The following is a 27,034-nucleotide window of genomic DNA, read 5'->3' as shown; positions in this document are numbered from 1 at the left end:
ATCCCAGAGCAACTCCCTCGAAATACCCCACCCTGCCCAGGCCCCGCCTCGTCCCGCCCTCCTGGGCGCTCTCCCAACCGCCCGCTCCAGAGAAGCCTCGCCCACCCGGCTCCTCCGCCGCTCTTACTTGCGGAAGTCGCGGCGCACCCTGCCTGCCTTTCTCGCAGGAGGACGCAGCGCATGCGCTCTCAGCACACCCGGATTTCCTGTCTACCGTCATCGCTTCCGGTGGGGTAGGTCTGACCAATGGGGCTGGCTCCGAGGCGGGCCTTACGTCTCGCAGATTCCTACCCTGCGCGTTACTTTCGGAGCGTCTGTGAAGGGCCGGGGTGAGACAGGGGTGGCTCGTGCTTGCCGAGTCTCATGGCTGCCCCCGGGAAGCTCAGTACTTGCCGTCTCCCGCCGTTGCCCACGATTCGAGAAATCATTAAGTTGTTCAGACTGCAAGCAACGAAGCAGCTATCACAGAATTTCCTCCTGGACTTGAGGCTGACAGGTGGATGGCTTAGCAGTGCTCCCCGGATGTCTCCCCAGTGTCCCTAGGGGCGTGGGCCGGGGGGTCTCACACGTCCCCGCGGGCGGGTGTCCAAGCACTGGCGTGCGACGGGCTTTTGGTCAGGTCCTTCGACCTCTTTGTATCAAAAGAACTCCGGTCCCACCGCCCAGGAGACACGTGAAGTGCGTTGATTGCTCACAAAACTCCGCGTTCAGGGGAGTGTAGCCTGCAGGCAGGCTGCATAGACGCCGAGCTCACTAGGGGAGGAAGGGTTCGTGTGTCGTGAAAGGCGCTGGTGAATACTGGAATCTGGGTCACTTTGAAATCAATCACTCTGAAGTGGTACAGCACATGCTGACTGGACTTGCTTTACATGCAGTTTAAAGTTACCAGAATTTAAATTGGTGCCAGGATTTTATCAATAAGTTGGTGAAAAGAGTATCCCTCGTAGGATTCGTGGTTTAAACGTTTACCTGTTGAGTCTAAGAAAGCCTCGGGGACGCTAATATTCATTCATAAGTATGTATTAGGCAAGCACCGTTGTGCTAGTGTTGGGGGTAGGATATGGGCGTGAACAAGGCAGTGTTTCCTCGAGGAGCTTTTAGCAATTTTACATTCCCACACCTAATTGTTTAAAGTCACTTTTTATGAGATATAATTTATATGCAGTAAAATTCACCAGTTTGAAGTGCTCAATTTGATGAGTTTTGACGAATGTATTAATATATGGTCGTTCAACTACCATCACCATTGCTTAGTGATGTTCTATGAGATGAGATTGCAAAAATATATTACAAATATGGCTACTAAGTCAGTGCTGGAGTACTTAGGTTTTGAGATGTTCATATTTCATTCTGTTTGGTCCCACTTCAGAAGTTGCAAAGAGCAGTAAATCACGCCCAAAAAGTTCATTTTCACTTAAATGAAGCACACTCCAGAAAACATAAAATGTTTTATTTCTTGGACGTGTAGTCTTTATTCTGCCTGTAGCAATATGACTTTGGATAGAATAATGTAACTCTTAAGTGTTCTCATCTTTTTTTTTTTCAAGACGGAGTTTCGCTCTTGTTGCCCAAGCTGGAGTGCAATGGCACGATCTTGGCTCACTGCAACCTCTGCCTCCCCGGTTCAAGTGATTCTTGTGCCTCAGCCTCCCAGGTAGCTAGGATTACAGGCTTGAGCCACCATGCCCAGCTAATTTTATATTTTTAGTAGAGATGGGGTTTCACTATGTTGGTCAGGCTGGTCTCGAACTCCTGACCTCAAGTGATCCACCCGCCTCGGCCTTCCGAAGTGTTGGGATTACAGGTGTGAGCCACCGCGCCTGGTAGTTTCCTCATCTTTTAATTGGAAGAAGGGCTTACTACTTTAAAAGATTACCCACTCTAAAATTCTTTGGTTCTAGTAATAGCTAGTGCCAACCCTTTCGCTTGTTATAGCCACATCCTAAATATAAATCACCATTCTTAGGGTAGAAGTTATAGGTCTATCTATATTTTTAAAAATATATTTTATATATTTATATAATGTTATATTTTTTAAAATCCTTCAAATACATTTTCTCATGAGCTTTTATCTTCAGGAGTAAGTTTCAAATTCTAGGTATTATCCACTCTTTCTATGGGAACCAGAGTTAAGGGAGATTAGGGTATTTACCTGAGGTTAGATGCTCAGGCAGAGGAAAGCAAGAATGAAATCCAGGCTCATTGATTTGATAGTGCTTCTTTAATATTCATTTGTATTTCAATGTGCCTGAAAAGTTTGAGAGCAGAGACCTGCCTACTGTTGTAACTCTCCATTTTAAAGAAGGAGAATATTAAATTTATTCCATAATGTGTCCTTCCTGTTCCCCCCTCTGAGAGGCATTGGCTTTAGAATTTATACCTGTGTTGAAGTCCATGACCTTGTACAAATGAAACAATAGACAAGGAAACTGAAAGGTTAAGAGAAATGAAATTGGGATAGGAGTCCTTGGTTAACATGTAAGGATTAGGTGAGAATGTGTGTAAATCGATCATAATAGGTAAGATGGTCTGTGGATGCTAATTCCCTCCCTGTTTAAAGACTAAACCATTTTTGGATGGTTAAGAAACTAGTTTCTTCATTTTAGCCGGCAAAGATATGTTGTTGAAAACAAGCAAAAATAGGACTGTGAACACTTACAAGAAGTGCCGGTATGTTTTCAGTGACTAAATTTCCACTATCCTAGGAAGACCAGTTCCTTGCATTTCCATATCTCAGAGTCACTGAGACCAGCCCATTGCATGTTTTTCCAGATGTGATGATTGGCTGCACTGAGTCAATACTTTACTCTTTTATGATGTCTTAAGGGCTGCTAAGTTGAATTTGATTGATTAAAAAATTTATTTTTCCATATTAACATGCATGTGTGCAAAGCTTTAAAAACCCTCAACTGCTCAATTTAACTTTTTCCTGAAAATGACTAAGAATTCAAATTTCTGAAAATCCTGTGATCTAAGAACTTATTGCCGTTGCCATATTGACCACCAACAAGATGTCTCTAGATAAAAAGGAGACTTCAGCACTTTTTGCTTTTGGATTTCACTAGCAATACTAGCAATACTGAAGATTCTGTATGTGAAACTAGTGTTGCTTATTCAGATATTCAATGTTCAGTAACTATAGAAAAGTGCTGCATGCTTATCTAATCTGTTCTTAGGAGGTGGTTGGTTTCAAATCCATTTGAAAAGAATTTGCATGGGGCAGATAGAAACTGCAATATTAGCTAAATTTAAGCTAAGAAACTTTGTCATGCTAATCCTGTTTTTGTTAAGGAACTGGTACAGTTCAACAGTGCTGTGGTAGCATATTGAATTGCCACTTCATGTTAATTTAAGTAGAGAGTTAGTCAAATAAATGTTGTACGTAAAGGATCAATTGATTGGGTAATGGCTGGATTTTTATAGAAGATTTTTCTCGCTAAATTTCATACGTTGAAATTTGCCAAGTTAATCGAGATAACTAAAACTCTTTTTCCTCTAGATAAAATTGTCAGGAAAGCTGGCAATCTGGCAAATGCGTATGTTTACGAAGTGGGCCCTGGGCCAGGGGGAATCACAAGATCTATTCTCAATGCCGACGTCGCTGAACTTCTGGTGGTTGAAAAGGACACTCGATTTATTCCTGGATTACAGGTGAGATACCCAAAGAGCCTTCTTTAGGAGGCAAAAGCTGAATTTAAATCTTTATGCCATGATGCTTAAACCCCAGGGTACACAAAGATTATGTAGGTTTTTCCTCAACTATAGATCCCCAAGGCCCCATTCCAGAGATTTTGATTCCATAGTCTGGAGAAATCTGGAAGTCTCCATTTTTAACAAGGACTCTCAGATGGTCTGTTGACTACACCTTGAAAAAACCTGCTTTACACATTTTTGCTAAACAAACTAATTGTTTTATGTGATTTTTTTTTTAAAGTCTACTAACAGCTATGCATGTCGTGGCCTGTTCCTTCAAAAATAAATAATAATAAATAATGGCCAGTAATGACTCATTGGTGTGACTTTTGAGAACTTCATTTAGGTTCAAAAAGCATTTCCTCAAACAAAAGATGAGTAAGACGTATGCACGCTTTTCATCATGAGAGACTTAATTATGCAGCTTAAGGATTCTTTTATAAGATAAATTTTTTAAGTGAAGGAAGGAAGTTGTACTTTCATAGATTTAGGATGAGGTATAAATAAAATGATATATGCATCTTTAAAATACAGGCACTGTTATTGTATGAGAAATAAGAGTTGAAGGAACTGGGCATGTTTCAACTGGAGAAAAGAGGCCCTGGGTAGGAGCGTACACAGCTGCACATCCAAGGTTGGTGGTAGATAGGATAAGCTTGTTTTGATCTTTTCTAAGAAAGAACTAAAACAAATAGATGGAAATTGAGGGAGACAGGATTGAGGATTTGAAATAAGGAGGAACTTACTTTTTTTAAAACGCTAGCAAACAGTGAAATAGATTGTATCAGTGATCTTGTAAAGGGATATCCTCATAAGGGAACATTTAATGACTTAAAGGCCTTTGTTTGATTCCTCTGTAATTTTAAAACTTTAAAAGAGCCCTGAACCTTTGGCTCAGATGACAAGCAATTTATCATGTGACTTTAATAGAATAATGTAGTTTTCTACATTATTATTTCTGTACAAAAGGAGAAATTGATTTAAAATGAGTACATTCTGATACTAACTTGTGTATATATTAATGGAGAAATGTTAATTTTTGTCAGAAGAACAGTTTGAAAAATTGTTTTTGAAAACCTAGAACTTTTTGTGCATGTATCTGATTTTTTAAGAATTATATATCAGTTAGAGGTGGAAATGGGAACATTATTATTTTTGGTAAGATCATGAGATTATGAAAAGAAACTGAATAATTGTATAAACCCCTTTGGGCTTATTCATGTAGCCCGTTTTGGACATAGGAATGCTCACGTGACTTTTTTGCTCTTAAAAAGACTTCTTGTCCCTCATATGTCACCATTTGTTGGGTTTATTCTTTCTTATTAGGCCAGGGGTGAACCAGATATCCATTCATTCCCACATATTCTCCTCTCTGATATGAACAAAAGATCTTCGAAGGCAGACTGTTGAAAAGAGTGACTGCCACCCTTCTCTTCTCAGTTTCCCCAAACCCCTAAGTCACTACGTTCCTAACTCCAGCCGTGTTTTATCTCATTCGATGTATCATCATCTGACATACTGTATATATGTTCTTCCCATTTGTTTGTTAACTGACTCACCTGTCTGGAGTGTAAATACCTGAGGGTAGAGATTTGTGTCTGTTTTGTTCCCTGCTGTACCTCTATCTCACATAACAGTACCTGGTACATAGAGGTGTTCAGTAAATGTCTCACATGAGAAACAAAAAGGTTGACCGACTATTTCTGTATCTGTGTATGTATGTGTGTATGTATCTCTCATATTTGATAATTAAATGTATCATTAAATAGTGAAAGTAAATATTTGTGTAGCATTGATAATGAAAAAGTTTTATGCTCTTTTTTTCTAAATTTGAAGGCTGATTTCAAGTTACATTACTCTACAGGAAATGTATATTTGACTTCTCATTTGTTTTCAGTAGAAACAAAATTAATTCTTAGTACCTTATATGCAAGAAAGGAATTTGCCTTAAAAAGAAATGTTGGGTACTAAAATATCAAATGGGCTTTTTTTCCCCCTGTAAGGAATGTTTCAATATGTAAAACTACTTTCTTTTAGAGGTACTAAATTAATCATAAAACTGAGTAAAAGCAGAAAGAAAGTGATCTATTTTAAGGATTCCATTTTAGTGATTTCTAAGCTAATATAATTACTTTTTAAAGAAATTGTAATAATTTATAAAATATCTTCTAGCTGAAAGCCTGTCATTTATAGCTTAATTCAATTCCTACAGTATTTTCATGAGGCAGTTTAGGGGAAAGAAAAGCTGGTGCTCATACAGGATTCATGCTCAGCATGTTCTAAAGGTAAGAAAAACATGTCTAGTATGTTTAGTATAGTATAGTTTTGTGGTAAAGACACAGACTTCAGCATCAGCCTGCCTGGGTTTAACTTCAGATTCTACTACTAGTTGGGTGACTTTGGGTAGGTAATTTTGTCCTCTGTGCCTCAGTTTGCTTGTAGGACTCGTATGAGGATAAGTGTATGCCTGATACTTAGAAAGCACTCAATAATATCTTAGTTATAAGTAATCAATTAAATTATTATCCCTATGCCTTGATTACCTCTGGTGATTAATGACTGATCAGGAGACCTCTGATCTGGAAAGAGGTATCGGAGGAAGTCATGTTATTCCATTGGAGCACTAGAAAATTCCCCAGTGCTATGGAAACATTGGGGCATTCTCCAACTCATCAAACTTGCATTGGACACCTAGGGTTTCTTTTCTTGATGTTGTCACATTCTGATTGTGCATTTCTAGGTTTTTAAGTTTTTCATTGTTTCTTGTTACATTTTCATGACAGACTGGATGCTCTGTGCTGTGGAGAGGAGTGAGGAGATTTCCTGAATCTCAAGGAGCTTGAGGCCTTGATAGGTTTTTTTCCCGTTTCTGAACTGGAAATAACTTAGATTTTCTGACATCTCAGGGAATTTGAAGCTTTGATAGGTTCTTCTGCATTTCTGAAGTGGAGATAAATTTTGTAAATCATTTGTACCCCTTCAGAGAAGTAGTCCAGATTCTCCCTCATTTTATTTTGTTTTTTTCTGTTTATTTTAAAGCAAACCTGTCCAAGCTATTGCCCACAGACTGCCTGCGGCCCAACACAAATTCTTAAACTTTCTTAAAACATTATGAGATTTGTTTTGCATTTTTTTTTCAAGCTCGTCAGCTATCGTTAGTGCATTTTATGTGTGGCCCAGGATAGTTCTTCTAGTGTGGCCGAGGGAAGCCAAAAGATTGCAGAGCACTGTTTTAAAGGCTTCATATATTAAAAATAATATAATAATACCTAATATTTATGGAGAGTTAATCACACTAAATACTTTGTGATGTGGTTTGGCTCTGTGTCCTCACCCAAATCTCCTCTTGTAGCTCCCATAATTCCCATGTGTTACGGGAGGGACTCAGTGGGATATGATTGAATCATGGGGGTGGGTCTTTCCTGTGCTGTTCTCGTGATAGTGGATGAGTCTCACAACATCTGATAGTTTTAAAAATGGGAGTTTACCTGCACAAGCTCTCTCTTTGCCTGTTGCCATCCACGTAGGATGTGACTTGCTCCTCCTTGCCTTTCACCATGATTGTGAGGCCTCCCCAGCCATGTGGAACTGTGACTCCAGTTAAACCTCTTTTGTAAATTGCCCAGTCTCAGGAGTATCTTTATGAGCAACATGAAAATGAACTAATACACTTTGTTTTACAGCTTTTTTGAGATACAATTGATGCTCAGTAAACTGCACATATTTAAAGTGTACAAATTACTGAGGATTTGTGTGTGTGTGTATGTGTTTTTGAGACAGGGTCTCATTCTGTCACCCAGGCTGGAGTTCAGTGACACGAGTGCAACTCACTGCAACCTTGACGTCCTGGGCTCAAGCAATCCTCCCACCTCAGCCTCTTGAGTAGGTGGAACTGCAGGTGCACACCACCATGCCTGGCTGATTTTTGTATTTTTTTGTAGAAATGGGATTTCACCATTTCTACATGGTGGTCTCAAACTCCCGGGCTCAAGCATTCTGCCCACCTCAGTCTCCCAAGATGCTTGGGATTACAGGCAAGAGCCACCGCCCCCAGTTAACTGAGTTTTGACATATGTGTGATTGCGTGAAACCATCATCACAATCAGGAAAATAAACAATCATCATCATCAGGATTCCTCATGTTTCTTTGTACTCTGTCCTTTCCTTCCCCCTTTACCTATCCCAGACAACCACTAATCTGCTATCTCTATAGCAGAAGTTTATATAAATAGAATCATACAATATGTACTTTTGTTTTGGTCTGATGTCTTTTACTTAGCATAATTATTTTGCAATTCATCCATGTTGAGGTGTTCATCAGTAGTTTGCTCCTTTTTATTGCTGAATAGCATTCCATTTTATGAATATACCACATTTGTGAATCTGTGCACCTGTTGAGAGACTTTGGGTTTTTCTATTTTTTGGCTCTTATACTGTAATAAAGCTTTTATGAACATTCATATGCAAGTGTTTGTGTGGATACACACTTCCGTTTCTCTTGAGTAAAAACCTAGGAGTAGAATATCTGGGTCCTGTGTAGAATATCCGGGTCCTGTGGTAGACATATATTATACTTTTTATGGAACTACCAAATTGTTTTATAAGATGACTGTGCCATGTTACATTCCCACTAGTTGTACTTCAGAGTTCCCGTTGCTCCACATGCTTGCTGAGACTTGGCATGGTCAGTCTTTTTAATTTTAGCCATCCTAGTGAATATGTAACGGTATCCTCTTGTGGTTTTTATTTGCGTTTCCCTAATAGGTAATGATACTGGACATATGATGTGCTTATTTGCCATCTTTGTATCTTCTTTGGGGAGTTATTTGTTCAAATATTTTTAGTACTTTTACTTTTTTTGTCTTATTATTGAATTTTAAGAGATATTTATCTAGTTCGGATCTGGGGCTTTGTCAGATACAGATTTTGCAGATGTTTTCTCAGCTGTGGCTTACCTTTTTATTTTCATAACTGTCTTTTGAAGAGCAGAAATGTCATGTTTATGAAGTGCAATTTATCAGTTTTTTCTTCTAGATTTTATGCTTTTTATGTCTTATTTTTAAAATATTTGCCAAACCAAGATCACTAAAAATTTCTCCTATGTTTTCTTTGAGGTATTTTATAATTTTAGTTTTTACATTTAGGTCTTTGATACATTTTGAGCTAATTCTTGCATATTGTGTGAGGTAAGGTTTAGGTTCTTTTTTAATACTATTTGTTGAAAATACTGTCTTTTCCTCATTGAATTGTCTTGGTACTATTGTCAAAAATCAGCTGATTTTATGTGTGTCAGTTTATTTCTGAACTTCCAATTCTGTTCTATTTATCTATAGGTCTGTTGTTTCACCAACAACCACCTGTATTTATTACTATAGACTGAAGACTGAAAAAGCCTTCATTTTGCCTTCATTTTTGGAAAATATTTTGGCAGCTTTTTTGTTTTATTACTCTAAAGAATTTGCTCCACCATTTTCTCACTTGCATTGTTGCTGGCAAATCTTTTATCATCCTTATCTTTGTTCTTTTTTCTCTGGCTGCTTTTGATATTTTCTACTGTTTTTGAGCAATTTCATCATGATGTGCTCACTATAATTGTCTTCATGTTTCTTGTGTGTAGAATTCATTGAGCTTCTTGGATCTGTAGGTTTTCCTGTGCTTTTTGCTCTCTAATGTCTGAAAATTGTTGTTTCTTCTATTTTCTCCATTTTTTAAATTGGTTTAAGGCAGGAGAATGTGCCTGGTCCCTTAGACTCCATCTTTGTCAGAGTAAGAAGTTTCAGGATTCTTCTTAACCATTAAATGATGTGGTTTTGAAGAATTTTTGGAGACAGAAAGTAAGTCATTGTATTGTTAGTATTGCCTTTGGTTGGTTGGTTGGTTGGTTGGTTGGTTGGTTGGTTGATTGGTTGGTTTGTTTTTTGAGGCAGAGTTTTGCTCTTGTTGCCCAGGCTGGAGTGCAGTGGCACGATCTTGGCTCACTGCAAGCTCCACCTCCCAGGCTCAAGCGATTCTCCTGCCTCAGCCTCCCGATTAGCTGGAATTACAGGCGCCCACCACCACGCCCGTCTAATTTTTTGTATTTTTAATAGAGACTGGGTTTCTCCATGTTGGCCAGGCTGGTCTCGAACTCCTGAACTCAGGGGATTCACCTGCCTAGGACTCCTAACCTTTGGGGTTTTTTTATAGGTAAACACTGATTATTTCCACTTCATTGGCATAGTGGACAGTTCATGGGATTGAGCATCAAATAGTCTAGTGACCAAATCTCAGATAGGCCACCTACTAGCTTCGTGACCTTAAGCTTGCTATTGAACCTTTTTTAGCTTCAACTTTCTCATCTGCAGCATGGGAATAATAGTTCTCTTCTGCGGATATTGCAAGGATGGGTAGAAATGGATGTAAAGAGCCTGGCATAATCCCAGTAGCCAGTAATAGTTGCTATTTTAATTATTCCCCTTCCAGCCATCTTATAAAGAGACATATGAGGTAATTTCAGCATCCAGGCAGAAAGAGCTATTTTTAATTAGAGATAATGAAGTTTTGAAATTCTTTAATTTCTAACAAATTTTTTAAACAGGAAGATTGCCTACCTTACTGTTGTGACATAACTACTTACTTTATACATGTAACTTACTTGATGTTACCATAGTTAATTGTAACATAGACAAAACTCAACAAATAAGCAAAAAGTGGCTTACAGCCAAAGTGACTTTTTAGTCCATACAAAGTAGAAGTACAGAGATCAGTGGTAGAAGCAGGTCCACTGACAACTGTAAGAAGTAACAGTTGTTACAGTGACAGAAAGCTATAAAGGACAAATATAAAGACAGAAGAAACAATAATAATAATAGGGTAGCAAAAACACCTTCATAACTGTTGAGGCCATTATTCTAAAGACAACAATAACCCTAGGTCATCAAAAAAAGAGTGAAATTTGGTTCAGTGTTCTTGACCTAAGGAAGAGGATTCTGCAATATAGTTTAGAAAGATTTTCTTCTATATGTTTCTTATTTTAAAATGTTAACACTTAAAGGAATAAACATTTATTGAATAGAAAATTTACTAAATCAAACATCTAATTCCTTGATGAGGCTAAGCAAATGAGTCTATACTATACTTAGGTGTTCAGATCCTGCTTAAAAAGCAAGCAAGGGAGGTGGGGATAGAGAGGCTGGTCAACAGGTACAAAGTTATCGTTAGATGGGAGGAATAAGTTCTGCTGTGCAATACCATTCTGTTGCACAGTAGGGTGACTAAGTTAATGACAATATATAGTGTATTTCAAAATAGCTAGAAGAGAGAATTTTAAATGTTTTCACCACAAAGATAAAAGTTTGAAGTGGATATGCTAATTATCCTAATTTTATCATATTGTACACATGTGTAGAAGCATATCATAATTAGCATCTGTCATTATTCTAATGGCAACAGTGACCCCAGGTCATCAAGAAAAGGGTGAAATTTGGTTCAGTGTTCTTGGCCTAAGGAAGAGGATTGTGCAATATAGCCTCCCTATACATTGGCCTAAGGAAGATGGTTACGTAGTTAGCGTACCTGTACATTGTGTACAATGTATAATGATAAAATTAGGATAATTAGCATATCCACCTCAAACATCATTTCTTTGTGGTGAGAACATACAGTTATTGTGTGTCAATTAAAAATAAAACAAGCAAATAGAATAAAATCCAATATGGCTTGGCTGTGTCCCTACTCAAATCTCATCTTGAGCTGTAGTTCCCATAATCCCCATGTGTTGTGGTAGGGACCCAGTGGGAGGTAATTGAATCATGGGGGCAGTTACTCCGATGCTGTTGTTTTTGTGATAGTGAGTGAGTTCTCATGAGATCTGATGGTTTTATAAGGGGTGTTTCTCCCTTTTGTTTGGCACTTCTCCTTGCTCCCGCCATGTGAAGGACATGTTTACTTCCCCTTCCACCATGAGTGTAAGTTTCCTGAGGCCTCCTTAGCCATGCTGAACTGCGAGTCAATTAAACTTCTCTCCTTTGTAAATTACCCAGGCTCGGGTATGTCTTTATTCACAGCATGAGAACGGACTAATACAAATCTAATGTCAAATTTAAAAAAGAGAGTGAAAGATTTGATAATGACATTGAAATGTCCAACAAACTTAAAATTCCTATAAAAATATTTTTAGATATTTGTAGTATCATTTAAGATACAAGTGGTTATGTGATTTGTTTTTGCTCTGTTCATAAATTTAAAATACTGAAAAGTCTGAAAATGGACATTTTTAATACAATTCAAGTTATTTTACACACTAAAATAAAGCAAGCTAATTGACATTTTGACATCATGCTGTGACCTTCTCTCTAAAAGTCTGAAAAGTCTGTTGTAACATCTTTATTTTTTTATGAATAAACAGCAGTACTTTTATATGTGTTATATATAAGAATACAAATTTTGTCTTTCAACTACTATATTTTATACTATAGATTATTTCCTTCTCATACAGTTTGCTTAACAGTTTTGCCCAGCCCTGTTTCAAATTTGGGCCCTACTATGTGGCAAATCAGGAAGAAGATAATTAATATAACTACAGTGTTGGCTGCCATGAACCCCTTACATGAGAAGGTGACAAAATGTACAAAATAGCTATTCGGTGTAGTATTTCTTCTTTCTTAAGGAATTGATAATTTTGTGTAAGTTCTAAGAATTGTATAAATTATTTCCTTATCCAGTAAAATCAACAAAAAACTGCCTAGCCGAACCACAATTACTTGCCCCCTGCAGAGGAGCTTTCACTAAGACTTTGGTTAGAGGAGAGGTTTTTTTAAATGGCCACAGAAAGATGCTTCTACATTTGTATTTTAACTTTTATTAAAGGCATTGTTTATGACATTGTTTCATGTGCCCTTTACAAAGCATAATACCAGGAAAAAAATTATCTCTTGGAGTCTTGGTACAACTACTATTGAAAAGCAAAAATTGTATATTTCATTATGTAAATCAGCTCTCACGATTGTCAGGATTGTTAGCTCTTGTGTTTTACGTGTATGCTTCCCTTCTTCATGGTTTGGTTTTCGGTTTCTTCTTTTATAGCCTTGTGTAATGATGCCTTTTACTCTAAACTGGCATACATCTCATTTTGGAAGAATATAGAATTGAACACTAAAATAAAAGTGAAAAGAACCATTTGAGAGTGTCTGTAAAAGTACTCATTTGGCTGTAATCTGGTGCCTGCATTTGTGACTGGCTGTGCCTTTAAGCACATTCTGTGATAACACCTCCAGGGTTTTGAAGTGTAATGCTCCATTGTTATTCTTGAATGCATATAATAGTGATTTTTCCCACTCCTTCACCATACCCCATGTATCATTATGGTAGTGAAAACATTTCTGTTACTGGTTGGCTAGAAAGTTTTTGTGTGTCATTGCTTAATATCGTTTGAAGTGTTTAAAAGGGTACTGTCAATAATCATAATATCAATTTAGTCTGTCTAGCACTTTTTCCCCATACTTGCTTTAAGGACTTCACATAAATCTGTTAACACCAGCATTCATTCCTTCTGCAGTGGGGAGTTGCAAAGTAGATCAAGCTACAAATTGTCAAGAATGAGGTGCACGTTTTAAAGTGTGGGGAGGATTTGGTTTGTCATTGACTGAGATTGAAAAGTGAACGGGAATCCAAAAGAAATGTAGTTTTAAACCTAGGAAAGGAACTGGATATGGTGGCTCACACCTGTAATCCAAGCACTTTGGGAGGCCAAGGCAGGCAGATCACTTGAAGTCAGGAGTTAGAGACCAGCCTGGCCAACACGGTGAAACTTCGTCTCTACTAAAAATACAAAAATTAGCCAGGCGTGGTAACGCACATCTGTAATCCCATCTCCTAGGGAGGCTGAGGCAAGAGAATTGCCTGAATCCTGGGAGTGGAGGTTGCAGTGAGCCAAGATTGCGCCACTGCACTCCAGCCTAGGCAGCAGAGCAAGATTCCATCTCAAAAACCAAACAAAAAACAAAAACAAAAACAAAACCTAGGAAAGGAAGGTAAATTTATTTATGTTATATTAGCTTTTAGATATGCAGTTGTACCTGTCAGTGTGGGAAAAGTTAACGTTTGAAATGTGATTATCAGAGCATATAAGTTAATGACAAAGAGCCAATTTTACATTGTTTTGTTGTGTTTTAGTCCTAACTACTAATTATTAAGTACTTTCTATATACTGACACTATGAGATATAAGCTTTTAGTTTTGCCTCTTTGTTTTTGGCACGCCGATTTGTTTTGTCTTAACTTTGTGAAACATAATTATAGAAAAAATTTTAGCATTTTCCGTTGACGGTAAGTGCTATGATTAAATATGTGGTTTTATACATTAAGAGCATGCCACATAGAGAGCTGTCTCTTTTTAAATTTTTAGTATATTGAAATTGTTATATTTTCCAAGATTTATTGCCTGGAACTCACCAGATCAAGTTTTAGTAATGAGTGGTAATTCGAAATAATCCATAAGTATATTAATACCAGAGGCATGCGATTATTTTTGCTAAACTACCATGGCTAAACATATCAAACTAGATGATTTCCAGACTTAAAATATGTTTAGCCTCTTACCAGTAGAGGCACTTCAACTATTTATTTCTGAAAGATTATTTGTATAAATCTGCCTGATTGGCTTGTAAAGTAGATCTTTGCAATTTTCTAGACCCTACAAAATTGGATCTCCCAGGCTAAAAGAGAAAGTTTCTGGCTTTACAAAGACCTGAATGCCATTTGGTCATTCACTTATTCATGCACTTCTTCTTAAATATGTATTAAGCACTCACCGTGCATTGCTGTAGCTACAGGGGCTATAAAGGTAGCTAGGAAATGGGTCCTGACCTTAAGGAGCATATGTCGTTGCAGGGGAAATTGAGATACAGTTTGTAAGTGCTGTAAAGAGGCAGGTGCACAGCACAGTGTTAACCCCAAAGGTGGACTAATCCACAAGCCATGTTTCTTGGTCCAGTGTCTCCTCTCTGGCTTCTGTGATCATCTTGTTTATCCTCCCTCTTGGTTGTATGAGTTGGGCAAGGAGAGGTGTTAGGAGAAAAAAAATCAGCTTTAATGGACCCAGAGAATTAGGACCAAGGTAGGCTCAGGGCAAATGTTCCCTTTGAGCCTGTTCACCATCCCTATCCAGTGCTAGGCACATTCTAGAATCTTGGCAACTGAGTTGAAGCCAAGGTTCTCTGAGCTCTGACTTAATGTGGGAAGAAAGTCACTTCTTCCCTTGAAATCTGCCTTACAGTGATATTTCTTCTCATTGATATATTCACTCCTGCCTTTTAAAATTTATAAGCTCAGAGACTTTAATATGTAACGACGGTCTTCAAGAATCAAGTTTTGTGTTGGGTATGGGGCATTTAACACAATATGAATTTATAGATGACTTAGCTATAAAGTTTTTTGAATTAAGTGCCAACTCTTCAGTACTGTGAGAGTGTGATGGTAGGGTAGGTGGAATGAAGAAGAAAAAGATTACAAAGGAAAAAGTGCTTTTTTCCCCCCTTTTTGCTCACAAAGACAGAAGGAAAAGGAAAGAAAGCAAACGGTTAGTAGGTGGAAATAGGTTGGGAAGTAGCTATTGTTAAAACATCCAGGGTAATTCATAGGTTGATAAGCGCTGTGGATCAACAAATATTAAGATTAGGGATGCTCTGCTCAGAGGAGTATCTCGGAGTGCCAAGTGGAGACTGGCATCGACAGGTGACTTTCTACTTGGCTAAATCTACCCATCTATTAAGTTACAGATCTTGATGATATGTAGAATCCTTTGTATATATTTAGGCTATGAAGATTTAGTTAAATTAAGCTTATCTTTCATATAGTTGACTCCTGATTAATTATCCATATTTCATGATAATGTCCTTAGTCTCTAATTTAAAAACTTATTGTTAGGAGTGAGTTTATGCTAAATCTATGCAGAAATAATGTCATCCTGAGGGTCAAAATTACACTAATATATTTGTAAAACTGTAAGCTAGTGTTGTACTGTCTGTTACTATTCCTAATCATTCATATGTGTTAAAATGAAACACCACCGTTGTCTTTTGCAATAGACATGATGTAGTATTTGTTCATTAATGATCACCCCTAGTCTCTGACTTTTTTAACTGATTTTTTAAATGCACAGGTTTAAAAAGTTTAGTTTTGTTACTTTCATAAGTATATGAGCTCATTTTACTGATCTTTTTATAAACTAGATGCTTTCTGAGGCAGCACCTGGGAAACTGAGAATTGTTCATGGAGATGTCTTGACATTTAAGGTAGAAAAGGCTTTTTCAGAAAGTCTTAAAAGACCCTGGGAAGATGGTAAGTGCTTTTGGGTAGTTATAAACATCTCTTTTATGGTTATTTGTAGCACAAATGTTCATTTTATGATACATTTATTACAGTCTTATGTTTATATTTAAAATTATCTGAACAGAATTAAATAATGTATATTATAATTTTCTCTTGCTTCCTGCTTCCAAATTATAAAATCTAGTTACTTTTTCTTAATTCTAATTCATTTGTCTCAAATTTCTAAATGTTTTGGATTCTGTGCAAATAAACTTATCGTTTTTGTGATACCATATAAGGGTAAGGTAAACTATGAATTGTTATTTGTTCCAAATAGTGGAAAAAAAGAAGTGCTTTAGTAAACTGAGCCATGCCCAAGCCTTTGTTTTAACTTTTTCTATTATTTTTCACATTCAGTGAGCAACCAAGGCAGTCGTCATTCACAGGCAGTGTTTATTGGGTACCCGCTGTGTGCAGCCCTTCAGAATGCATAGATAAATAGGGTATGTTTCTTCCTATAACAGACTCTCAGAATAAACGGAGGAGGGCTTAGGGTGCCTCCACATCTGGCTGCCCCCATGTCTCTGGCCTCCCCCATGACCAGACTCCTTCAGATGGGCCGCACTCGCAGTCTCCGCCAGCTAACAGGCCCTCCTGTTCTTAGCATGCAGCCTTCAGGTTTCTGCCCCAGCCCAGCCGCACTGGAACCACAGTGCCTTCCTCATTACCTGTTTCAAACCTTATCTGACTGAGTTCTTCCACATTCATTTGACTGTAATCCATAGTCTTCCGGAGGATTTCTCTGCTGTTTTTCTCCCCGATACCAGCCCCTCCTGTTTTTCCTTTTACATTTGTGAACTTTTTCTAACTATTCTTAGCTGGTGGTTATTTTTCTACCCACTTTGTACATATTGTTGTTTCTGGGGTTTTTCTTTTTGGGCAAATTTGCCAGATTACTCCATTCCTAACGTTTCACTTACCACCTATGTATTGCAGACATTCACATCTTTATATGCTGCCTGTACCCCCTTCCTGGGCATCTGACCTGTGACAGCTTCATCTAGGTATCCCATAGGCACTTTAATCTCATCATGTCCAAAATAAATTCTCTTTTTTCTCCAGCCAACTCTTTTTCATGTATTTCCTAGGCCAGAAATTCAAGGACTTTCTCTGAGTTACTGAGCAGTAATTAAGTATAATTTTTTCCTCAATAATCCAAAGCCGATTGTGAGAAAACATTGCTTTTGAATAATAAGTGAAATGAAAAATATTTAGCCATGTCTATTTATGTATTTTTGTTTGATGCTATTAATATCCAGTCTGATTTTACTTGTCACTGAAATTGTATTCAGAATATATTGATGGAATCATTTCAGGTTGTTTTTTCCTCTGCCACCAGATCCTCCAAATGTACATATTATTGGAAATCTGCCTTTTAGTGTTTCAACTCCACTGATTATCAAGTGGCTTGAAAATATTTCCTGTAGAGATGGACCTTTTGTTTATGGCAGAACTCAGATGACTTTGACTTTTCAAAAGGAAGTGGCAGAGGTAAGTTTTAACTTTTTGTGACTATTTTTATCACACGTTCAAATTCCAAAGCAAAATAATAATACTGCATTTTTACCACAGTCTGTGTTTTCTAAGTTAATATCTCATTACACACACAAAAACCCAGCAGTAGCTCAGCCAAAAGTTAAGACTGTGATGATGATGACAGACGTAACCGCTGTGAGCTTCTGGGAAAACATGAATGATGTGTGATAGCCAAGGAGATAGTGTGGTAAACACAGGGATGCAATAGCCATCGATGCCATTGCAGAAAGACAAAAGCAATGCCCTGTTGACCATACCCAGGATTGGCACGTGATACCTTGAAATTGATCCTTTAGGCTTAATGGCATGGCAGTTAAAGAATATGATAATTGGCCGGGCATGGTGACCTATGCCTGAAATTCCAGCACTTTGGGAGGCCGAGGCGGGCGGATCGTGAGGTCAGGAGTTTGAGACCAGCCTGGCCAACATGGTGAAACCCTGTCTCTACTAAAAATACAAAAAAAAAAAAGAAAAAAAAATTAGCCGGGTGCGGTGGTGGGTGCCTGTAATCCCAGCTACTCAGGAGGCTGAGCCAGGAGAATTGCTTGACCTGGGTGGCAGAGGTTGCAGTGAGCCAGAATTGCGCCACTGCACTCCAGCTTGGGTGACAGAGCAAGACTCTGTCTCGAGGGGGAAAAAAAAGAATGTGATTATCACTTTGGAGCTGAGAAAAAGAAGGGGATTGAGGATCTCATTATTCAGTATATAAATTGCACTTCATCCCTCACCTCAGCAAAGCCTGCTATGCCTGCATTCCCATGGTGGAAGTGTTCTGGGTTCACTCGAGAAAGTAAAGCCTCCAGGGTAGTCAAGGATGGTTTTTGAGCTGCAGAGGTATAAGGAGGGATGTGCAGACTCTTAAGTGGTTTTTAAAAAAAATATTATTATGACATAAAGTACAAGAGTATACAGCCATCCATTGGTATCCGTAGGGAATTGATTCCAGAACTCCCGCAAATACCAAAATCTACAGGTGCGCAAGTCCCTGATGTCAAACAGTGTAGTATTTGCATATAAACTATGCATATCATCCCATTTACTTTAAATCATCTCTAGATTATTTGTAATACCTAAGACAGTATGAATGTGTTATAAATAGTTGTTACACTGTATTATTTGGGGAATAATGATAAGGGAAAAATCTATACATGTTCAGTACAGATGCAACCATCCTTTTTTTATTCCCTGAATATTTTTGATCTGGGGTTGGTTGGATCCATGGATATGGAACCCACAGATACCGAGGAATGACTGTATAATGTACATAGATGGCTTAATAAAGGGAACTCCTGAATCCCCACCCCCCACATGGGTAATTGAATCACCGGTACCTTTGATACCCCATTGTATCCCTCACTCAGATTGCATCTCCTTTCCATCCCATGCTACTAAGGTGATCACTACTGTGAATTTTGGATTAATTCCCTTGCATAGTCTTATCACATAGATTTATATTCCTATGATGAATACTTTAGTTTTGTCCACTTTTGACAACTGGGTTCATATAATATGTATTCTGTATGTATTCATATAGTATGTGTTCTTTTTATCCTGAACATTATTTGTCAGATTCACTGACATTGCTCATGATTGTAGTTTATTTAGGTAGCTATATATACTACCCACTATTTGACTGTGTAAGATCTCTTATCTCTTCATTCTCATGTTCCCGTACGTTGAATTAGTTTCAGTGTTCTGTTTTTACAAACAAAACTCGTAGACGTTCCATACTATGTCAGGTGGGGCACATGGGCAACATTTCTCTAGGGTATTTACCTGGGAGTAGAACTGCAAATCTTCACCCCTGCATAGATAATGCTACATTGATCTCTGAAATCATCATGCCTGTTTATATTCCCACCAGCAGTGTGTATGAGTTCATTTTGTTCCATATTCTTGCCAGTACTCAGTATTGCCAGACTTGTACATTTTTATTAATCTGAGGGTAATGGAATGTCAGTGTGTTTTATTTTGTCCTTGCTGATTTGTAGCAAAATTGGGCACTATTGTGTGTTTACTGGCCTTTTGGGTTACTTGTTTTTAGTGCTTGCCTTTTGCTCACCTTTCTTTTGGGTTGCTTATCTTTCTCTTACTGATTTGGAGGAGTTCTCACATACTCTTTGATACTCTTCATACTAGTCCTTAGTTAAATGTGTTGAGCATTTCTTCTACTCTAAGGCATGTTGTTATTTTCTTTTTATGGTGTCTTTTGAAGAGCAAGCATTCTTAATTTTAAGTTTATGTCTAGTGCTTTTTGTGTTTTATTGAGGAAACCCTTTTATATCTTGAGTTCATGAAGATATTCTTCTGTTATCTTCTAGAAGCTTTATGTTCACCTTTCACATTTATATCTATAGTCCCCTTGGGGTTGATCTCTCTGTATAGTGAAGTAGAAGCCATTTTTACTATTTTTAACATATGGGTCCCAATTAACCTAACTGCATTTACTCACAATAGTCAATCCTCATTGATCCCTGTCGGCACCTCTGTTAGCATTGGTCTGGTTAGAGACATAGAAGCACTGGTCTGATTAGAGACATCAAGAAAAAAATGACATGAAATCCAGGAAGGAGAGGGCCTCCCCTACAGGACAGAGAGAAAAGAGTCCTCAGGCAGAACAGCCAGTCCAGATTGGAGCCAATTAAAAGGTGAATTTGATAAAACTGCTGTCAAGTTTGCATATAGTCAAAAAAAGTTACAAAAACTCAGGAGAGTTTAAGATTGAATTCATGATAAAAAAAAAAAATAGAAAACTAAATATAACAGGGAGTGAATCAAGGAAACTATACCATTATTGGAATGAGAAGTACAAAAATATTATTTGGAGATAAATAATTATTTTGAAAACCTAAGAAAAAATGAGAGACATATAAAAATAACTATAAAACCTAACCGAGAATCTCAAGGTCACTGAGATAAATCAGGAGAAATATCATAGCCCCGGAAGGAAAAATGATTATTGTAAAGATGCTAATTTTTTCCAAGAATTCTGTGTCTCTAATTATAATCCTCGAAGAATTTATCTTGAAATACGCAGTTCTAAGGATCATCTGGAGTAATAGACCTGCAAGAATACGTAAGAAGTGTTGAAAAAGGAGAGTGCTGAGAGAAGCCTTCCTTGTCATATGCTAAAATGTATGGTGAAGCTTTAATAATTAAAGCAGTATGAGAAGTAGCACGTGACAGAGCAATTACTAGACTAGAAAGCCCGATGCAGACACCTTAGCAGTATCTGATAATGGTCAGATCAAAAATCAGCAGTGAGGAAAGAATTAAGTAAATGCATGGATATTTGGTTAACTATTATGAAAAAAAATTATCTCTGTAAATTCTATTTGGGTCTTTGGATCTTCTCTTTCTGTCCTCATTATGTTCATGCCTTCCTTGGCATTTTTGTATGTAGGTATGATATTTAAAGTAGATGTTTTGGCCAGGCATGCTGGCTCATACCTGTAATCTCAACACTTTGGGAGGCTAAGGTGGGAGGATTGCTTGAACCCAGAGTTCGAGACCAGCCTGGGTAACATAGGGAGACCTTGTCTCTACAAAAAATACATAAAAAATTAGCCAGGTCCAGTGCTGCATGCCTGTGGTCTCGGCTACTCAGGAGGCTGAAGCGGGAGGATCACCTGAGCCCAGAAGATCAAATTGCAGTGAGCCGTGATCACGTCACTGCACTCCAGCCTGGGCGACAGAGCAAGACCCTGTCTCAAAAAAATGAACAAATAAATAAAGTAGCTGTTTTAAGATCCTTGCCTGCTAATTTCATTATCTCTGTCATTTCTGTACTCTTTTAATAATTGATTTCCCCCTCCTTGTTATAGGTTCCATTTTTCTGTTTCTTTGAAAGCCTGGTAATTTCTGACATAACATCAGGTATTGTGAGAGTTTTATTTTTTTTAATGCTGATGAGGGCTGGATTTTGTGGTATTGGGTTGAGTGCTGGGTTTCTTTTGACACATAGATAAGATTGCTTGAGGCTTGTATTGTTCTGGTGAATCCAGGGTAGCTTTTAATTTGGGGCTAATTGAGCTCCAGTACCACGTCATGACCTTTCTGAGGAAGGCACCCAACGCCCTGCATGTTTTGGGGCCTCTTGAGCCATTTGAACCCCAGTTGTTCCTGCCTTCCCCTGGTTCTAGTTCAGGCTCCCAAGCCTCAGCCACCTGCAGATCAGTGCTCAGCAGGGGACTTGGGGGGCCCTTTTGCTACCTCAGGAGCTCTGCCTCACATTCTCTCTCCCTCTCCTGTTCCTGTCTCCCCCACCCCCTGCTCCTGCACATGTGTGAGCACCGCGTGTGTGCGTTTTCCATATCTTTGGTAGTCTACCCCACAAATTCTGCCTACTGAGGCCTCCCAGATCTCCAGCTCTGGCTCCCCGAGCCCAGGAGACCTCTAGGCTCAGTTTGAGCTGCCCACTGCCTCTGCTGGAGCCCGAGAAGGGCCTCCAGTCCTCTGCAGGCTGGGCATCTAAGGCTCATCTCCTTTCCATTTCAGTGACCTTGTTTATGCAAACCATTGTTTCCTATGACTTACTCAGTTTTATTGTTGTTTCAGAACAAAACTTTTTAATACCAGAATTTGAAATCAATAGACTCTACTACTACATAAGTTTAATTCTTTAAATGCCTTCCTTTCAGATAATTTGAGTGTATTATAAGAATTTCATTTCTTAGATCTGTCCCTCTCTTTTTACCCTTGTTCCCGTTTAGGGAAATCATTTCCAACAAGGGCACTTTAGCCTTATCCGCTCCTCAGGGACATTTGGCAGTGTCTGAGGTGTTTTTCATTGTCACAACCCGGGAGGGGGCTTCTGGTCTCTAGTGGATAGAAGGTTCGGGATGCTGTGAAGCATTCTTCAGTGCACAGCAGAGCCTCCCACGGCGAAGAAGCACCCAACATTAGACCAAGATGTCCGTCATGCCATTGTTGAAAAACTTTCCTTTAGATTATTTGGCCATAAAATATTTCTCTCAGGAGTCTTGGAACTTCCCATCATAAAAATGTAGGACCCTTTCGTGTTTGTTAGGAAGCCTGGGACGATGTCACCACTTTCCGTAAGGTCTTTGCCATTTCCTCTTCATGAACCTGCTAATTCTCTTGGATTGGTTTGAGTTGGGCCCATGCTGAGTTTTCTTTGTCGTTTTTCTCAACCTTTGGATATGTTGGTTCTGACAGAAACTATTCTTATTTCCTCTACACTTACACAACTTCTGACACCAGATGTGTGGGTGTTTTCCACACCAAGCAATCTCTCGATTCTCCAGACACCAGCAGGGCATCCTGCAGTTTCATTCAATTCCGATACTATCCACTTGTTTTTAGTGTTAGATCCCACAAGTTAAGGGCCAGTTCCCACAAAACTGCCCCTGACTTCAGATGACCGTCACAAATCTGGGCCTCTAGGAGTTCTGAGCGACCAGCTATAAAATAAATTAAAGGTTCCCATGACCCCCTCCTCAGGTTGGATCACTTGTCAGAATGGCTCAAAAACTCAGGGAAACACGTTACCTGCACTTAAGTCATGGGTGATCAATTGGTCTCTGCGGCCAGCCCCATCTTGAGCTGCCTAGAGGCCTCATCCTAAGTTATCTCATTACTGTAAACTCTGGGGGACTTGTGAATTTAAAACAAGACATGCCTATCACTCAGGAAATTTCAAGGGCTTTAGAAGGTGTATGCAAGGAACCAGGACAAAGTCCAAATATATTTCTTCTTATACCACATCTGTGAATTTATTTTTCCCAGCTGACATGATTATTTTGGTATTTCTGCTCTTGAGTACATAATAGAGATACAAAATACTATGTACTCTATTTGTGTGGGGGGAAACACAAAGAAACAGAGGCTTAAGAAGAGGTGGAGTAATTTCAGTGACTCAGAGTCAGTTGTGGTTATTAATAATAGTGTTACTTCGACTTCACCATATGCAATTCTTTTGAACAAAAAATGGTTGCTTTTAGTGAAATTTTACCATGAATATTGAGAAGAGTTTATATCGAGTCTAATTTATAGAATGCCTTAGAAGTCTGGGTAACACTGGTCCTCTGATTTTCACATTTTGCAAGTGAAAGTTTCAATGGGAGAATATATAGTATATTAGTCCATTCTGTGCACTACTATAAAGAGATACTGAGACTGGGTAATTTATTTTTTTTTTTTTTAAAAGGTTTAATTGGCTCATGTTTCTGCAACTCTACAGGAAGCACAGCTAGGGAGGCCTCAGGAAACTTACAGTCATGGCAGAACGTGAAGGGGAAGCAGGTACAGCTTATGTGGTTGGAACAGAAGGAAAGCAGCAGGTGCTACACACTTTACAACAACCTGTTCTTGTAAGAACCAACTCACTGTTATAAGAACAGCAAGAGGGAAGTCTGCCCCCTTGATCCAGTCACCTTTCACCAGGCCCCTCCTCCAACGTTGGGGATTACAATTTGACATGAGATTTGGGCAGGGACACTAATTCAAACCTTTTCATATAGCAGCATTTTCTTACATGCCATTTGCTCTTGACATGGTTGTATATGTAATTTTGTATTTTAGCCACAGAAAGCCCTTTTTAACATTTACTTTGTTTGGCTTTGTGAATTACAAAACAGAAATAAATGAGCACTGTCGTCTTATTTCTGTCTCTAGGACTACAGGATCTAAATGTAAGAATTCAGCTCATACGCATTAAGGGACATATAGACAATATAAAGTTACAGCTCATAAAATATAATCAGACTGTTAAACAGTAAGTGACAACTAATCCCATCTAACCTCGTTTATTAATATAAATAATGAACCGAGTCTCAAAAGGGTTCAATGCCTTCCAGAAAGTCATGGAGTAGTTACAGGGAAAGCTGAACTTGAGTACAAGTAGTGTGTTTTCTGCTAAAGTCATGATGTGCAAGTTCTCAATGTTACTGGCCCAGTGTTCTTTTCTTTCTGAGTCTACCATCAGCCTCTTTCTTCTGCCATCTCCAGAGGACCCTGGCTGTTTATGGGCACATCCCAAGCAGGGAGGGAGTCACCTCTCCATTAATTACATTACATAGTTCTCATTGACCCTGATATATGGCTGTGTAGCTTCTCAAGTGTAAGCCTGATTTTTCTCCTTGTACTTAAAATTATTTTAGATTAATAAGAAAAAAAAAAACAAAAAAACACTGTCCTTGTAAATTCTTTGACCCCTTGTTTTTCTCATACTCTATCAAAATGCTTTTTAAAAGCTCAAGGGTTAGAGGGTTCCTTTTAATGAAAAATTAACTGGTTTGGTTTCCTGACCTTTTTTTTGCTAAAATCATCTATCTTGTAATGGATGTTGAAATTTCCTAGCTTTTCCTGTAGTATATCTCTCACAGAAACAGTAATGTATATTTGAGGTTGACAGACCATTTAAGTTTTATGCTAGATTTGAATGAAATCTTTTGTAGACCTTTCTGGTCTGTGATTTGAATTTTTCCTTAATAAATTAGGGACAGCTATGTGTGCTGATTTCTTCTAGATTGAAATACATGATTCGCGTGTTTTCATCTCTACAGCCTGGGGATATATGCTACGAAGATTGAACTGAATGGGTCAAGTTAATGGATTAGGACGTACATTCCCCTGATGTTTCTAGATGTGTACATAGCATTCTAAGTGAAATATACTTAAATAAGATCTTTTTTGAATTGTGCCAGTTTCATACGAAAATTTGCAATGCATTTTGAATTTTCTGCCAGTTGTAAGATTAAGCTCCTTTTTTACTTACGAAGAACTAGAAATATTTTTGACCACTTGATCCATAAGCTTATTCTTTAACTTAAATCTCTACTTCTGTCATTTTTTGTAGCTTCATGAGAGTGTATGTGTCTTAGTTTTACATTTTAGTAAGAAAGATTATATTTTGTCTTATATGCTATAGTAGCTCATCACTTAATCTTGAATATGGCATCCCAATAATTTCAACTCTCCAAACAGACAAGAGCCAGACAGTGTAAAATAAAAAGGTCAGGGGAAAGGGATATGAAATGAAAGGTTGGCTTTGAGTACAATCGATAACTTTGCCTATAGGAAGTTTCTTCCATATCTCACACAGAACCTATATTTTAATCTTCCTTAAGGCGAAGCTCTAATAAGGTAAATTATATGGTTTTCATGTCCACAGCAGGCTACAAGCAGCAGAGGAAAAGAAGTGATTAGACTATGTGGGTGCATTGCAGTGAAGCGGGAAAGAGCAAATCCGACAGCTGCAAACGCAGCTCAAAAAGCACTGTGTCTTCTACTGTTGAGCAGTGGGGCCCCCTGCCTGCCTGCCTAGCCCCGGATTATTCCAGTAATCGTTGCTGTTTGTAACGTTGCCCCCAAATCATTCAGAAGAGGGTTAGAATGTCCTTTGAACTCTTAAGAACACAGAGAAGCAAGATACATTTTAGAAAGATAAGCATCCCTAAGTTTTTTTACCCACCATTCAGCTCTGTTCAATTTTAACATATTGCCATATTTTTATATCTTTTTTAAAGAAATAAAATATTGTTGATATGTTTGGAGCCCTCTTCTACCCCCTTTCTTTCCCTCCTATGAGTTGTACTATCTTAAACTTCATCGTCATTATTTCCATGCGTATTTTCTCCTTGTACTGCAGATAAATACACCACACACACACTCTCTCTCTCTCTCTCTCTCTCAGAGAGAGAAAGTAAATGATAGTCATCTTTTCAAGATTTTATACAATAGCATTATACTATACAAATTTTCTGTGACTTGGTTGTTTTTTATTCCATTTTGGGATTCAATCTATGTGGATAACCCTTGCTATTCATTTTAACTATTGTTTCATATTCCATTATCAAAATTATCACAGTTTATTTTTTCATTCACCTGTTGATGAATTTTTATTTTTTTTTCACTTTTTGACATTACACATAATGCCATAATGAACACTTTTTTACCTATCGCCTATGTACGCTGTGCTCTAGGATATGTTCTTAGAGACCTAGAGGGTCATGAGGTTTTACACAGCTTCAGCTCTATATTGCCAAATTATGCTACAAATGCTTGTACAGATTTCCTCTCTCACTAGCAGTATCTGAAACTTCCTGTAGCTGCAGATATTCTCCAATATCAGGTTCTATTAGTTTTTTTTTAAATGTTCATTTCATGTGTATGAAATTATATCTAATGTTCTAATTTGCATATTCCTATTTTGTACTGTGGTAGAGCATAGTTTATATTATGGTTTATTTGGATTTCTCTTATGTGAGTTGTCTTATATATTCTCTTAGCTGTTTACCTTATGATTATTGATGTATAGGAATTTCATCTGTACTCTGAACACTATAATAAAGTATGGTGGTAGTGGTGGTTGTTATTGAGGAGGGCGTCTTGCTATGTTGCCCAGGCTGGTCTTGAACTCCTGGCCTCTGGCAATCCTCCTGCTTTGGCTTCCCAAAGCACTGGAATTATAGGCATGAGCCACTGTTCCCAGCCAA

General features: G+C 38.2%; 1 protein-coding gene and 1 long non-coding RNA gene across 3 annotated transcripts in view; one reads left to right on the top strand and one right to left on the bottom strand.

Moving 5' to 3' along the window:
- Positions 1 to 222, bottom strand: part of LOC139363335 (uncharacterized) — an 82,556-nt gene extending 82,334 nt beyond the window's left edge. Inside the window, exon 1 of one of the 2 annotated variants that reach the window (XR_011623480.1) lies at positions 128 to 222. This is a non-coding gene — a long non-coding RNA (uncharacterized lncRNA). The remainder of the gene's footprint in view (positions 1 to 127) is intronic. The other variant, XR_011623481.1, reaches the window with a different exon arrangement.
- Positions 223 to 277: 55 nt separating this feature from the next.
- LOC105478721 (transcription factor B1, mitochondrial) overlaps positions 278 to 27,034 on the top strand; it is a 58,700-nt gene continuing 31,943 nt past the window's right edge. Inside the window, exons 1-4 of the mRNA XM_011736304.3 lie at positions 278 to 496; positions 3,500 to 3,651; positions 15,902 to 16,010; positions 17,380 to 17,531. Of these exons, the coding sequence (XP_011734606.2) occupies positions 364 to 496; positions 3,500 to 3,651; positions 15,902 to 16,010; positions 17,380 to 17,531 (546 nt within the window). The 5' untranslated portion in view covers positions 278 to 363. The remainder of the gene's footprint in view (positions 497 to 3,499; positions 3,652 to 15,901; positions 16,011 to 17,379; positions 17,532 to 27,034) is intronic.

The sequence above is a fragment of the Macaca nemestrina genome, chromosome 5, assembly GCF_043159975.1.
Source record: "Macaca nemestrina isolate mMacNem1 chromosome 5, mMacNem.hap1, whole genome shotgun sequence".
In the NCBI taxonomy this organism is placed as follows: domain Eukaryota; kingdom Metazoa; phylum Chordata; class Mammalia; order Primates; family Cercopithecidae; genus Macaca; species Macaca nemestrina.
The sequence above is the reverse complement of the archived record's forward strand: the minus strand, read 5'-3'. Positions and strand labels throughout refer to the sequence as shown.